Below are 15,247 nucleotides of genomic sequence, written 5' to 3'. Positions count from 1 at the left end.
TATCCAGACTAGAGGCTGTATCTCATCTTGTATCCAGGCTAGAGGCTGTATCTCATCTTGTATCCAGGCTAAAGGCTGTATCTCATCTTGTATCCAGGCTAAAGGCTGTATCTCATCTTGTATCAAGGCTAGAGGCTGTATCTCATCTTGTATCCAGGGTAGAGGCTATATCTCATCTTGTATCCAGGCTAGAGGCTGTATCTCATCTTGTATCCAGGCTAGAGGCTGTATCTCATCTTGTATCCAGGCTAGAGGTCGTACCTCATCTTATATCCAGGCTAGAGGCTGTATCTCATCTTGTATCCAGGCTAGAGGCAGAATCTCATCTTGTAGCCAGGCTAGAGGCCATATCTCGTATCCAGACTAGAGGCCGTATCTCATCTTGTATCCAGGCTTGAGGCTATATCTCATCTTGCATCCAGGCTAGAGGCTGTATCTCATCTTGTATCCAGGCTAGAGGCTGTATCTCATCTTGTATCCAAGCTAGAGGCTGTATCTCATCTTGTATCCAGACTAGAGGCTGTATCTCATCTTGTATCCAGGCTAGAGGCTGTATCTCACCTAGTATCCAGGCTGGAAGCCGTATCTCATCTTGTATCCAGACTAGAAGCCGTATCTCATCTTGTATCCAGGCTAGAGGCGGTATCTCATCTTGTATCCAGGCTAGAGGCCGTATCTCATCTTGTATAAAGACTAGAGGCCGTATCTCATCTTGTATCAAGGCTAGAGGCTGTATCTCATCTTGTATCCAGGCTAGAGGCTATATCTCATCTTGTATCCAGGCTAGAGGCTGTATCTCATCTTGTATCCAGGCTAGAGGCTGTATCTCATCTTGTATCCAGGCTAGAGGTCGTACCTCATCTTATTTCCAGGCTAGAGGTCGTACCTCATCTTATATCCAGGCTAGAGGCTGTATCTCATCTTGTATCCAGGCTAGAGGCTGTATCTCACCTTGTATCCAGGCTGGAAGCCGTATCTCATCTTGTATCCAGACTAGAAGCCATATCTCATCTTGTATCCAGGCTAGAGGCGGTATTTCATCTTGTATCCAGGCTAGAGGCCATATCTCATCTTGTATTCAGGCTAGAGGCCATATCTCATCTTGTATCCAGGCTAGAGGCCGTATCTCATCTTGTATCCAGGCTAGAGGTGCACACAGGGTCCTAGAGCCTCCTTCCAATTGTACAGTTTTCCCAATAAATTTTTCCTTTCCTCTAATATTGTAATCACTTCCATATGTTATCATTACAGTCACAAAAAGTAACTTTTTATCTAGTGTATTTTCTATCTGTGTCATGGATTCTTTTTATACATATCTGATTGCTCTGTTACCATAGAATTCTAATCATTGATATATTACCACTGCAGTTATTCAGGATGGGAACATAAGACAATCTTAGATAAGAGATGACTATCCATTATCTGCAAACACAAGAACTAGATTTCCACATCTTGTTACATAAGGTTGAACAAAATAAATCATTTATTCTGATTACGATCGATGGCACATTTTGTACAATACTTGAAATGTATTTATTTTTTAAACTTTTTTGACTTGATACTAAAACTATATAATACAAACCTAGTAATATGAATATGACATTCATTTAAGAAAACACTGTTGAGTAGTTTGGATGGATTCAACAAGTTGTTTTACCTTATTGTACCTCCATGTGACTCCGATTACATACAGAGGCATGTTCGAGTTTTTACTGATGGATTCCATATGGATCCGACAAACTTGGAACATGCTCCAATAGATGCGATATCACAAAGCAATGCTTTTAGCGGGAAAAACCTCAGAATATGGTACCATATGGAGTCACCATACAAGGGCGCCTATAGCTCCCACCAAATGTGTAACAAAAAACATATTCTGGTTCTATATGCAAGGTTAGAAGACTGAGGATCCTTAAAGGGGCTTTTCAGGTCTAAATGATGATGAGCTATCATCTCTTTTCAGATTAGTGGGATTCCAACTTCCCCCACCCCTGTCGATTAGCTCAGGAAAGCACTACAGCTTCTTCCTTGGCTTGTGTGGTTGTGTCCATTGGTCACATTGCTTCCTGAAGTCCTATTCAAGTGAATAGGATTGAGCTGCAATACCAAGCACAGCCGCTCTATAATGTATAACGCTTTGCTTGTTATAGTATGAAGCAGATGACGTGTGGGGTGTCATACGTTTGGACCCCCACCAATGTGATATTGATCATCTATCCTGAGATCATAAGCGTTGGAGTTCAGGAAAATCCCTTTAAATGGTGCAATATACACTCCTCAGCACTGAAGTTGCAATTCCAAGAAGAAAAAGTCAACGAATTATGGAGAGTACAGCATCAATAGATATGTTAATGATCCGCAAATTATAAAAGTACAAAAGTACATCTTGTTTTTTTTTTATATAAAAGTGCCACATGCAGAAGTACACGCACTTACACGCCTTGGCATACTATCATTATTATTATTATTTATTATTAAAGCGCCATTCATTCCATAGCGCTGTACATATGATAAGCGGTGCACATACATAATACAGACAATTGCACTAATCATAAACAAGACAAGTTACAAACTGGTACAGAAGGAGAGAGGGCCCTGCCCGTGAGGGCTTACAATCTACATGGTATGGGAGAAGGACACAGTGGGTGCGGGTGAAGTTGGTCATGGCGGTATAGAGGCAGCAGGGTCACTGGTTGTAGGCTTGTCTGAAGAGGTGGGTTTTCAGGTTTCTTTTGAAGGATTCCACTGTAGGTGAGAGTCTGATATGTTGGGGTAGCGAGTTCCAGAGTATGGGGGATGCACGGGAGAAATCTTGGAGTCGATTGTGGGGAGAGGCAATAAGAGGAGAGGAGAGAAGGTCTTGTGAGGATCGGAGAGTGCGTGTGGGGATGTATCGGGAACGTAGCTCAGAGATGTAGGGAGGTTATTATTGGTTGTCTGAGGAATGTTCTGCCACACTGAATGCATTTGGGCACACAAATCATCAAGATCCATTGCTGGCAGCTCCCTATGCAATTGCCGACCAACGATGTCCCAATGATGCTCGAGACAAGTCTAGAGATCTTGCAGGCCATGGTAGCACATTTAGGCCATGCAGGCTGCTCACAGTAGCATGGGCAACATGCGGCCTGGCGTTGTCCTGTTGAAAAATGGCTCCTGGAACACTTTGGTGAAATGGCCGCACCACTGGTTCCATGATCGCATCAATGTACACTGAGCTGTTAGTGTACCAGAAATGAAGAGTAGAGGGGTCCGGCTACCTACATTATGCCACCCCACAATATAATCCCAAGAGTAGAAGCAGTGTGACATGCCTTTGTGAAAGCCTCTTCATGGCATTGCCCACGTGGTCTCCAGACCAGTTTCCAGCTATCACTGAGTCTAAGACAGAAGCCGGACTCATTGCAAAAGAGGATAGACCTCTGTTTCAGCCTCCATTGCTGTTATGCTGTGCACCATGATAGCTTTTTAGACTGGCTCGTAGCCAATGCTGTGCAATTGCCATCTGATGGTATTTGTAGACACTGTTTGTCGCCCTAGGCTTGGGATGTCCAAATTCACTTGCAGTACAGAATGGATTACTATCCACCAATCTTCTAATCAGATGATACGGCCATGCAAAGGTTCACCTCTGTGCGCCCCTTGCTGTCATTCCAGTACATTACTGTTCTCCCAACCACATAGACCTACAACGTTGAACAGTGCTGACATCTCGGCCTAGGTGCACATGGATCTGCTGGAGTAATGATCCAAGGTCTCTCAGTTCAAGGATTCTGGCTCTCTCAGTTTGCAACAAGTGGCTATAACTAGGAGTTGAGGAACAGGAGGCATCACACAATCATCCCACATGACTTGATCCAATTTCTGAGGTTTTATATGACTAAAAAACGTTGCTTCCAATCTGGTTTTTATGCCCCTCCCACAAGCCACCGATTGGAGTTAGGTGCTTGAAAATGTAATAATTTAATCATTTGCAGATCTTAACACCTACAGCGTCCTCGATTTGGATAACCTTACTGCGTGTCCTTCTTGGTGCTGCAATGTCAATGTTAAGGAGTGTATTTACAGTATAAGGACCTAGTTAAATCATTGCTTTCACTGTAGCTCATAATGACATTTAGAAAATTACTTAATTGTACAACTTTATCTTACAGGATCAGAAACCACAGTAGACCCAGGCTCCAAGGAAGGTGAGAATTGCTAGGGTCAGTGACCAGTTCGATCTTCCAGATTGGACAAGGTGGGGCCACTTGAAGCTAGAACACACAACACCCACTCTGTACCTTTCTTCTAGTTGCAACGTTCATGTACACAGCATATTATGGCTTTGTTTTCTGCTGGGCTGCCACAGTTGTATGTGAGGCTTGTCCTGTATCTCTTCATGCTCCTAATTTCATATGAATTGGAAAAAAATCCTTATGGATCACAATAAATTTGTGGCATACCTCCGTAGACACACAGCACCTAACAGACTTGGAGACTGTTTGGCACCATGCCAAGAAGCTGTATGTTCTCCACGCCCATGCTTTCTTAGTGGGAGCTTCTCTTTGCCTAAAAAGTAGGGAATGGATTACCAGGAATTGTCTATTATACCTCTATAACCTGAAATGCTACTATACAAATGTTTTGTCTTACACTTGGCCAAATATTAATTTGACGTTGTCATAAAGAACCTCCTAATTGTAGTCAATTTCTAAATTTTCCTTACAGAATCTGAAACCACAAAAGACCCCAGCGTAGGTAAGAGAACCTAGTATGACCACAGGTTAACTTAAGAACAGTTTTTCAGGATTTAGATGGAAAAACTGGACTCATTATACTCACGTGAAAGTTTTCACAACTATCGTACATCAAAACTGCACATTGTATGACAGTTTTTGGCCTTACAGTTTTTAAATGTGCAGCACATATTGCATGGTAGTTTGCTGTAAAATGTGTGGTTTTGTTGAGTAGTAATTGGCCGCGTGCACACTAGCAACCCAGCTTGATAACTCCTCTGAATATTGGCCAACATTTACGTAGCTAAGTGCACCACATACATGGTGTTTACACCAAAATTTTGGCATATGTCAAATTTAGACACATTTCATGTTTTTGAGGTCCTCAACACTTCTAGTTTTTAAAGGGCATCTGTCAGAAAATTTGTGCCTATGAAACCGGCTGACCTGTTGCATGTGTGCTTGGCAGCTGAAGACATCTGTGTTCGTTCCATGATCATATGTGTCAGCATTACTGAGAAAAATGATGTTTTATTATATGCAAATGAGCCTCTAGAAGCAATGCTCTCTAGAGGCTCATTTGCAAATATCAATACTTCATTTTTCTCAGCAATGCGGGCACATATGATCATGGGACCAACACAGATGTCTTCAGCTGCCAAGCACACATGCAACAGGTCAGCCGGTTTCATAGGCACAAATCTGCTGACAGATGCCCTTTAAACTAGACTGTGTGGTGGCTAGCGTTTGTCTATCATTTAGCTACTTATGTGAAGCTGAATTCCATGATTCTGGCTCAAAAAAAGATGCAAATCAGACCAACTTAGAATTGGTCTAAGGTTTCTTTTGGACAGATATTTGGTACATGTGGGGAACTTATTGGCCTAAACTAAGCCAGCAAATAGGTGGTATAAACTAGACCAGGAATGCCCAACCTGCGGCCCTCCAGCCGTGCTGTAGGCTGATAGCAGTAGGCTGTCTGGGCATGCTGGGAATTGTAGTTTTGCAACAGCTGGAAGGCCGCAGGTTGGGCACCCCTGAACTAGACAGTCTAAAGATGCACCAGATTTATCCTCCAGCGCCAGACACTGTGATAAACTTGCGATATTTTTAAAGGCTGTCTGTCTAAATTTACCATGTCTACAGATTACACAGGATTAGTAAATGTGGGCCATTGTTCTTAATGTGTTGGAAAAGTCTCAAATTATGACCTGACGAAGAAATCCGTGTAGACTGTCTATAGTGTAGTTGCTGGTAATCTACACGTATGCATACATTTTAAAATTGATCGGACAAAATTAAAGGGGAACTCCAGCCAGAAGCAATTACCGTTCCATTGATAATAACATCAGTATTGGTGATGGTACGACCACCAGAATCTGCCACCCTGATCCTCTATTTTCACAAGCTACAAGATGGTGGCTAAGAGCAGATTGAATAAAGGAGGGGGGGTGGGGGGTGGTCGAACAAGCCTATGGTACTCATGAACATGGAATGGAATAACCGTTAAGGGAACCTATGAGTAGAATGGAGCCACTAAACCACCAATGTGCCCTCATGCAGCTGGGGCTTAGTGCTCCAGACCTGTCTATAACAAAATCAGCTGTTGCTGTGTAAAGTCAAGGAAACGTATACATTGCCGGAGAGTCTAAAACTCATCTTTGGAGGCTCCAGGCGCATATACATTGCTGTACTGAAGCCAAGGACAATACACAATGCCTCACTGTGCATAGTCTTGATCTGCAGCACATGCACAGTGAAATAAGGTGTACTGTCCCCCTCTTTATCATCACAATGTGTGCGTGCCCAAAGATGGTAAAGATGAGTTTTTGCTATTGGCAGGTTTGGAACACTAAACCTAAGCTGTCAAAGAACAATCCAGAAACTTAGTGGCCCCCAAACCTACTGATAGGTTCTCGTTAAATATTTTGATTATATCTGATTATCATAAATTGAGTTGTCAGGCCCTTATTTTTTATTATCTGAGACAAGAAAGTCTGTTTTCCAAGAACTGTTCTCCAGGGATGGCTGATCACAGTTCAGCCCCATCCATTTAATTAGAATGCTGTAATGGGTTATTATGGGCCTAACATCCTGATATAGCAGACAATTTAACAATCATCAAAACCAAGAATATACCCGGATACAGATGTCATTAAAAACAAGTTTAACCTAATAATATTGTATTGTGTGTTTGTTAACTATGTCTGCAGAGTCCAGAAGTCAGAAAAGCTATGGCGTGGTGATTGTGGCGGTCATTGTGTGCATTCTTCTGCTGGCCGTTCTGGGAGCGGTGTTGTATTTCCTGTATAAGAAAGGACGCATCCCTTGTGGACGCTCTGGAAAAAAAGATATGTGAGTATGGTTTCTACTGCCTCACTGCAGTCTTAAAGCGTACCTGAGTTTTTTTGGGGCTTCCGTAAAGTCTTTTTCAGCCACATTATTCCCTGTTTCAGCTGCACAGCTAGATGCATGTCACTCAGAAGCAGGGGACACATTACTTCTGTGGTTTCTGCCAGCACTGTAGTGCTGTGACGTCCTTTGTCTTACTTCCCATTAAGTTTGTTTTTAGCTCTGGAGCTCACAGAACAGATAAGGAGGGGGAAATCACACTTACAGAGAGGCAGGACACTCCTGTTATCTTCAGAAGCAGTATAGAAGCAGCTCTTTTATCAGGCTCAGTATCTCAGCTAGCTCTGACACGCCCCCACTTCCTGTGAGCCATCTTCTGAGTCTCTGTTACCAGGGACAGATCTTGCTTGAGAACAGGAAGTGGACTGCAAATTAGGTGGAAGTGAGGCCCCTTTTTTCAGGTGAGCTTTTTTCAGGTGGATGCGGGCATATTTTTTAGAAATGATTTAGAAATTTGCTATTTACACCATGCTTTATAAAATGAAATGAAATTGTGTGAAAGTACAGTACCAGCAGGGTGTGTGCAGGCACTGATCCAAAGCTGAAACAGAGCCTGTGCCCTTGCTCAACTAATCGGAGCAGCAGTGCAGGTAGGAAATTGTCAGGGCCAGGCTAAATGTCTGGCCCTGTCAACCTAGTGGCAGGCGGGTGCATCTTCACCTGCAGGGACAACTCCTCACAAGTGAAGCCTTGCTGATGAGACAAATTGATTTGCTAATTTTTAGTTGGAATATGTTGGTTGGTACATATACAGTGCCTTGAAAAAGTATTCATACCACCTGAACTTTTCCACATTTTTCACATTACATCCACAAACGTAAATGTATTTTATTGGGAATTTATGTAATTGGCCAACACAAAGTAGCAAGTATGTGTGAAGTGAGAAGAAAATTATACATGGTTTTCAAAATTTTTAATAAATAAAAATCTGAAAAGTGTGGCGTGCATTTGTATTCAGCCCCCTGTACTCTGATACCCCTAAATACAATCCAGTGTGACCAACTGCCTTTAGAAGTCACCTCATTAGTAAATAGAGTCCACCTGTGTGTAATTTATTCTCAGTGTAACTACAGCTGTTCTGTGAAGGCCTCAGAGTATTGTTAGTGAACATTAGGGATCAAACAGCACCATGCAAACCAAGGAACACCCCAGACAGGTCAGGAATAAAGTTGTGGAGAAGTGTAAAGCAGGGTTAAGTTATAAAAAAAATAGCCCAAGCTCTGAACATCTCGCAGAGCTCTATTCAATCCATCATCCAAAATGGAAGGAGTATTGCATAACTGCAAACCTACCAAGACATGGTGGTCCACCTAAACTGACAGCCCATAGAAGGAGAGCACTAATTAGAGAAGCAGCCAAGAGGCCCATGGTCACTCTCGAGGAGCTGCAGAGATCCACAGCTCAGTTGTGAGATTCTGTCCTCAGGACAACTATTTGTTGTGTACTCCACAAATCTGCCCTTTACGGAAGAGTGGCAAGAAGAAAGCCATTTTTGAAAGCAAGCCATAAGAAGTCCTGTTGGCAGTTTCTCACAAGCCATGTAGGGGACACAGAAAACATGAGAAAAAAGGTGCTCTGGTCAGATGAGACCAAAGTTGAACTTTTTGGCCTAAATGCAAAACGCTATGTGTGGCAGAAAACTGACACTGCACATCACCCTGAACACACCATCTCCACCGTGAAACATGACGGTGGTGGCAGCATCATGATGTGGGCATGCTTTTCTTCAGCAGGGACACTGAAGCTGGTCAGAGGGGATGGGAAGATGGATGGAGCTAAATACAGGGCAATTCTGGAGGAAAACCTGGTGGAGCCTGCAAAAGACTTGAGACTGGGGTGGAGGTTCACCTTCCTGCAGGACAACAACCCTAAACATCCAGCCAGAGCTACAATGGAATGGTTTAAATCAACGCATATTCATTAGAATGGCCCAGTCAAAGTCCAGACCTAAATCCCATTAAGATTTGAAAATTGCTGTTCACAGATGCTCTCCATCCATTCTGACTGAGCTACGTATTTTGCAAAGAAGAATGGGAAAAATTTCAGCCTCTAGATGTGCAAAGCTGGTAGAGACATACCCCAAAAGACCTGCAGCTGTAATTGCAGCGAAAGGTGGTCCTACAAAGTATTGACTCAGGGGGGCTGAATACAAATGCACGCCACACTTTCCAAAATTTTGAAAATCATGTATCATTTTCTTTTCACGTCACACATACCTGCTACTTCGTGTTGTTCTGTCAGAAAATTCCAATACAATATATTTAAATTTGTGGATGTAATCTGAAAAAAACATAGCAAAGTTCAAGGGGTATGAATCATTTTTCAAGGTACATATAAATAGTTGGCAGATTTAGATGGATGTAAGCAAGTTCCGGTTGACTTCCTATAACAGCAATTGACACTCGTTACCAGCAGATTATTTGCCCTTATATCCGACAGACTTTGCATATCTGCCAGATGTACTTCTTTGACAGCAGAAAGGAAATATCTCATATCATTTTCTAATTTGCACAAAAAAACAACATCTTGTGGGTAAGATCACTGTCTTTGTTTTCAGGCGTTGTCCCCAAGACAATCAGCGTAAGACAATCTGTGCGATTCCTCTTCCTGCCTGATATGAGTCACCCTCATCATGTTTTGTTTTTTCTTGAGAATTAAACTTCTGATATGACTCAGGATCATCCGCTGCTCTTAAAGGGGGTTCCCTCAAGATAGGTCATCAATGTCGGACCGTCTGACACCTGTCAGCTCAGCTCTTATTCACTTTGAGCTGCAGTACACCGTCATGGCCACTACACCGTGGACAAAGCCTTCTGCTTCTAGCTCCATCCACTGAGTTGTCACACCCTGCTGAAAACACCTCATCAGTGGGGTTGCTGGGTGTTGGACCCACCCCCCCTTTGATCTGATATGGAAGACCTATCCTGATGAGAGAGCATCAATATCTAGAAACCACACTGCTTTACTGGAAGCCAATATGGCTGTACTTGCTATTTTTGCCACAGCAAGAAGACTTTGTCTGTTTCTCTAATATTTAATGCAGCCTAGGGCTACAGGGCGACTTTTGCCGCACATCACGTTGCACAACGCAAAGATCGGGGGCGTAGCTATAGGGGGTGCCGAGGTAGCAGCCGCTACTGGGCCCAGGAGCCTGAGGGGGCCCAAAGACCCTCGTACCGCATAAGACACCGGTATTATAGAAAGTCCATTCTGGTCAAGTTACACCTCTGGCCGGAGGGAAGGGGTTAGGTCAAGAATTTGGCATTGGGAGGGGGGGGGGGTGCGTTTCAGTTTTTGCCTCTGGCAGGACAAAGGCTATGTGCTCTCCTGTCCATGGCCACAAAGCACTGAGTGAAGCTGAACTCTTGCACCTGGGCCCAAGAGTCTTTAGCTACGCCCCTGGCAAAGATCGCAGTATTTGCATGCTGCATCGCAACGTGATGAAACTGAATGTAGTCACATTGTAATCCGCAAGTCATTGTGAAACATAAGCCACCAGCAATCAAAAACAGGCTGGATTTCTGGCAACTTGTATCTTGAAGGTCGCAATGTGACCACATTCACTTTCGCTGTGTTGCGATGTAACATTGCAATGCTGCGACCTTTGGTTGTGCAGCCCAGCCAAAGTCGACATGTCGCCCTAGCCTTACTACTATAAGGGCATTTTTACCCCCTACTAACCATACTGTGGCTCCTCAATGGAAGCTTGAGGTTTTGTACTTACATTTTCGTTCCCAATCTTTTCTCCAATTTTTAGCACAAAGCCAGGAGAAAAAGATCAAATTGTCGTAGAAATGAAGCCGGACTCCCCAGCTGAAGAATCTGTCCTTCTTCCAGGAGCACAAGACAAGAAACAGCAAGCAGAGCAGGTAATCTGAAGGCAAACTAAACCCAAAAACTAGGGATTCAGTAAGTACAGGCCATGTCCCACACAACGACAAGTCCTGCTTCCTCCGCCAGCTTCTCCCTTTCCTTCTTGATGGACAGGGCCAAGTTCCTTAATATGTAGTCCTCTCTCCTGGTCCCGTCATTCAAGAAGCAGGAGGAAGCAGGAGGAGCAAGGGTGCACGGAGTGGCATGGTTGATGCACTTGAGTGCTCATTTGCATATGGATTAAAAACACTTTTTGTCCGGAATTAAGCAACAGATCGCTAAGTAAAAGATATTATCCCATTAAGCCCTACAAGGGAAGGGGGGGGGGGGGTATTTTTGCACTCAGTAATTTTGGGAGACTGTATTAGTTTGTACTGATAGTGATGATTGGTGGGAGAGCCCGCTGATCTGATATTGATGACCTATCCTGGGTCCACCAGCCCTTTAATAGGTACAGCATTGAAATAAATTAGGCCTCATTTATCAAAACCGCCTGGTCTTGGTTGCCCACAGCGACCAATCAGAGCTCAGCTTTCATTTCTTAAACAGCTCTAAAAAAAAATGAAAGCTGCTCTGTAATTGGTTGCTATGAACAACAAGAACAGATTTTCTGTCAATGAGGCCTTTTCTCCTACAGACTCAAGGGGATATTTATCAAAACTGGTGTACAGTAAAACTGGTTAAGTTCCCCATAGCAACCAATCAGATTTCAACTTTCATTTTTAGAAGCTCCTTTGGAAAATTAAAGGTGGAATATGATTGGTTGCTATGGGCAACTAAGCCAGTTTTACTTTACATCAGTTTTGATAAATCTCCCTCTAAGGGTCTATTCACACGTCCGCAACTGTTTTGCGGTCCACAAATTGCGGATCCGCAAAACACGGACACTGGCCATGTGCCGAACGCACATGGCCGACACTATAATAGAAATGCCTTTTCTTGTCCGTGGAGGCAGACAAGAATAGGACATGTTCTATTTTCCATTGAAAATGAATGGACCCGCACCCACAATTTTGCGGAACGAATGCGGACCCATTTTGCGGATGTGTGAATGGACCCTTAATCTGTAATGTGCGCTACAACGTATTTTATCGCTTAAAGAAGGTATTCCCATTTGGACATTTATGGCATATTGGTAAGTTTGGAGCGTACCTCTCTGTCTCAGGAACGGTGCCCTTAAATGAATGGAGAGCAAGTGACCACAATGGGACCGAGATAGCAGTGGGTCCCAGAGGTGAGACCTGCACCTATTGGACATTTATAGCATCCTATCAATATGCCATTGCTTTACCCCTTTAAAGTTATGGTTCTGTTTATACGGCAGTCTTAATAAGAGACCTCTTTGCCCCTTCTGCTTAACTCTGCCCGTTTTCCTTTGTTAAAATCTTTAAAATGTTGCTCAAAATTTAGTAATTTTGAACACCACACAACTGATGTCAACTTTAGAAAATGTGACCCATGGTGTTTCAATGGAGGAGGCTGAATGACGTGTTCATAACATGCCCTTCCATCTGCAGCCATCTTATGGATGGGAGCATGGTCTAGACAGTTGTGTTTTACTGAGCATCTTATAAGTTGCCACTCTAGAGTCTTCAATGATCTTGTTTTTTTCTCTTTCAAGGAAAGATACATGGACCTAAGAAACTGAGTTGCCTAAACCTATGAGATTTTACCCTGCTGTCTCCATGTTTATCAGAAAATGTGGATGTTATGAAGACAGTCGATCCACCAAAGACTCCCTGACTAATCCAGCCATGTTGTAACAGCTGGCGGAACAGTATGAAATCTTTGCCTGTACCTTGCTTCAACTGGACCTTCTCCTTGGACACGACAATGACCCTTGTGGTCCCCACTCTGCCTTTTAAAATTTAAGTTTTTTTGAAGATCCAGTTTAACATGATGTAGACCTCCACTGAAGATATGACTCCTGAAGAGGATGTGAAGGTCCCCGTTCAATGATTCACTTTGGTGGAAATTGTTTTAGACAATATGAATTGACAACTTAGTGGAGTTTCTCAATTTTATGGAATTTTAAATCTGCAAAGCAATTTTTGGGCCAATTTTTGTGTGCATAATACAAGATCAATGCTTGGCTGAAATCACACATGCAGTTTTTGATGCAGCTTCTTGAGCAAAAGTCAGACATGGATCCAGCAGGAAGGAGAAGTTATATTTTACATTTCCTTTAAATAAAAAACTGCATATCTGATTCAGAGTATGTTCACACGGTTGTATTAGCTTGCTGAAAATTTTGGAGTGGAATCCACATGAAAGTCCCAAGCGTGTTCCATGCTGGTTTTGTTATGTGGTTTTCCATGCAAACTTTTTTAGGCCTCCTACTGACTACAGTGGAAATCCACACCAAGGCCTCTTTCACACTAGCGTGTTCGGTTTGGGAAACTTTGTGTGATGGCCGCAGTTCCTGAACTTATGATGCTGTGAGTTCCTGCCTGACCATGGGTCGAACTGTACTGTACTCATGGCATTATGCGAGTACAGTACATTCAGCCAGGAACTAACAGCATCATGAATCATTATGATGCTTCGAGTTCAGGTCAGAGGAGCAGTATTCAGTCATGAAAATGCAGCCATGACACAGAGCTTGTTTCCTGGACCAGATACGCTCATGTGAAAGATGCCCAAAAATGGAACATGTGTTTTTTTTCAATGACATGGATTACCAAAATACATACCGAAAAAAAAAGGCTCCAGCGCGGATTTTCCGTTGACAACAATGGCTGGTTCCTCACATAACTGAAGTCTACCTGATTTTACGATGTATGTTTTTTTAAAGTTATTTGATCAATTCGATTTAAAAAAAATGAAAGAAAGAAAACAATTATGGATTGAGAAAGTGGATTCCACATGAAAAATCTACGTGAAAAAATCAGTCTAATGAAATATGCTGTTTGGAAGTTATTAAAATTTGGAAAGAAAGAAAACAATGTTGGACTGAGAGAGTGGATTCCACATGGAAAAATTGTGAAAAATCTGCCAAGTGAACATGGCCTTGGGGAAGTTTTTTTTCTGATGTAATGCAGATTTTTCTGTGGATTGATATGACAAAGGGAAAACTTGTTCATGGTGTCTATGATGTAAATAAATGAGGGTGGCCTCGGCCTTGGACACCATACTGACAATGTTCTAGAAGTATAACGATGGTTTATTTTTTTTCCGGTCAGAATGTAGCAGAGAATATTCTATAACAAAAAGGAACATATATATTTTCAGCAGAATTAGACATAGACTTTCCCCTCTTATACAGAACTATTATAACTGGTAACATAAAGACACAGTTCAGCACAAAGTAGCACAACCAAACATTGCTCCGTCAGAGTTACGGCTACACGGCAACTTGATATGGCAATATTGCGTTTCTAAAGTCGAAACTAATGACAGTGACTGTGGTCCATCTGCAAACCAGCAGGTTTGGATTCCCGCCGACCGTCATGGTAAGCATGCAGTTTGACCACATTTACCACCATTAATTGTGATGTACATTGAGACACTGTGATCTTACGTCACGTGGCCACAAGTTACCATGTAGCCCCAGCTTTAGTAATGTCGCTCATGCACTGACAATCCGACAACCTGTCACTTCATCGTCTCATTCAGCATTTTTCTAGATTACCATTTCTGTATTAGCTGAAACTGATAGGTCATATACGTACATCCCCATAAATTATATACTCTATATGCGTAACCTCAGGGCAAGAAGGGGCACTTTTCAATCTGCCTTAGAAGAGCACACAACTATACATTACATGGTCTCTTCTACAGACGTTACTACTTCTTATCATGCAGAAAAAAGTCTACATATATATATAAATATATTATATATATACTTATATATTTGCATTGGTTTGTGTGTACATTTGAGGAATCTAATATTGCTTTGCCAATGTTTTTTATGTATGTGAAAATAAAGAAATAAATCCTGGAATATCCCTATTTCTGTTGAAGTCCCATCTTCTCATATAACATAGTAGGACCATGTTCACATCACGGTAATGGCTTCCATGTAAGGTACATGTATACATTGGAAAAAACCCAACCTCAGGGGCGGACTGGCCATAGACCCTACAAGGAAATTTCCCGGTGGGCCAATGCCCAGTGGGCTGCCCGAGTCCTCCTCATGACCGCTGACCAGGTACATAAAGATTTGATGCTCTAAGCATCAATTAATGCTAGGAGCATCAGGCACTTACAGTATGCACCTGGCCAAAGGCCTCAGGTGTCCTCCT

General features: G+C 42.6%; 1 protein-coding gene across 1 annotated transcript in view; it reads left to right on the top strand.

Annotated features, from left to right (window-relative positions):
• The window catches only part of MCAM (melanoma cell adhesion molecule), a 113,278-nt gene extending 98,324 nt beyond the window's left edge, over positions 1 to 14,954 (top strand). The window contains exons 14-18 of the mRNA XM_040425022.1: positions 4,155 to 4,190; positions 4,711 to 4,740; positions 6,932 to 7,073; positions 10,888 to 10,999; positions 12,625 to 14,954. Of these exons, the coding sequence (XP_040280956.1) occupies positions 4,155 to 4,190; positions 4,711 to 4,740; positions 6,932 to 7,073; positions 10,888 to 10,999; positions 12,625 to 12,651 (347 nt within the window). The 3' untranslated portion in view covers positions 12,652 to 14,954. The remainder of the gene's footprint in view (positions 1 to 4,154; positions 4,191 to 4,710; positions 4,741 to 6,931; positions 7,074 to 10,887; positions 11,000 to 12,624) is intronic.
• The last annotated feature ends 293 nt before the right edge of the window (positions 14,955 to 15,247 follow it).

The sequence above is a fragment of the Bufo bufo genome, chromosome 1, assembly GCF_905171765.1.
Source record: "Bufo bufo chromosome 1, aBufBuf1.1, whole genome shotgun sequence".
Classification (NCBI taxonomy): Eukaryota; Metazoa; Chordata; class Amphibia; order Anura; family Bufonidae; genus Bufo; species Bufo bufo.
Note: the sequence above shows the minus strand (reverse complement) of the source record. Positions and strands in the feature narration are given on the sequence as shown.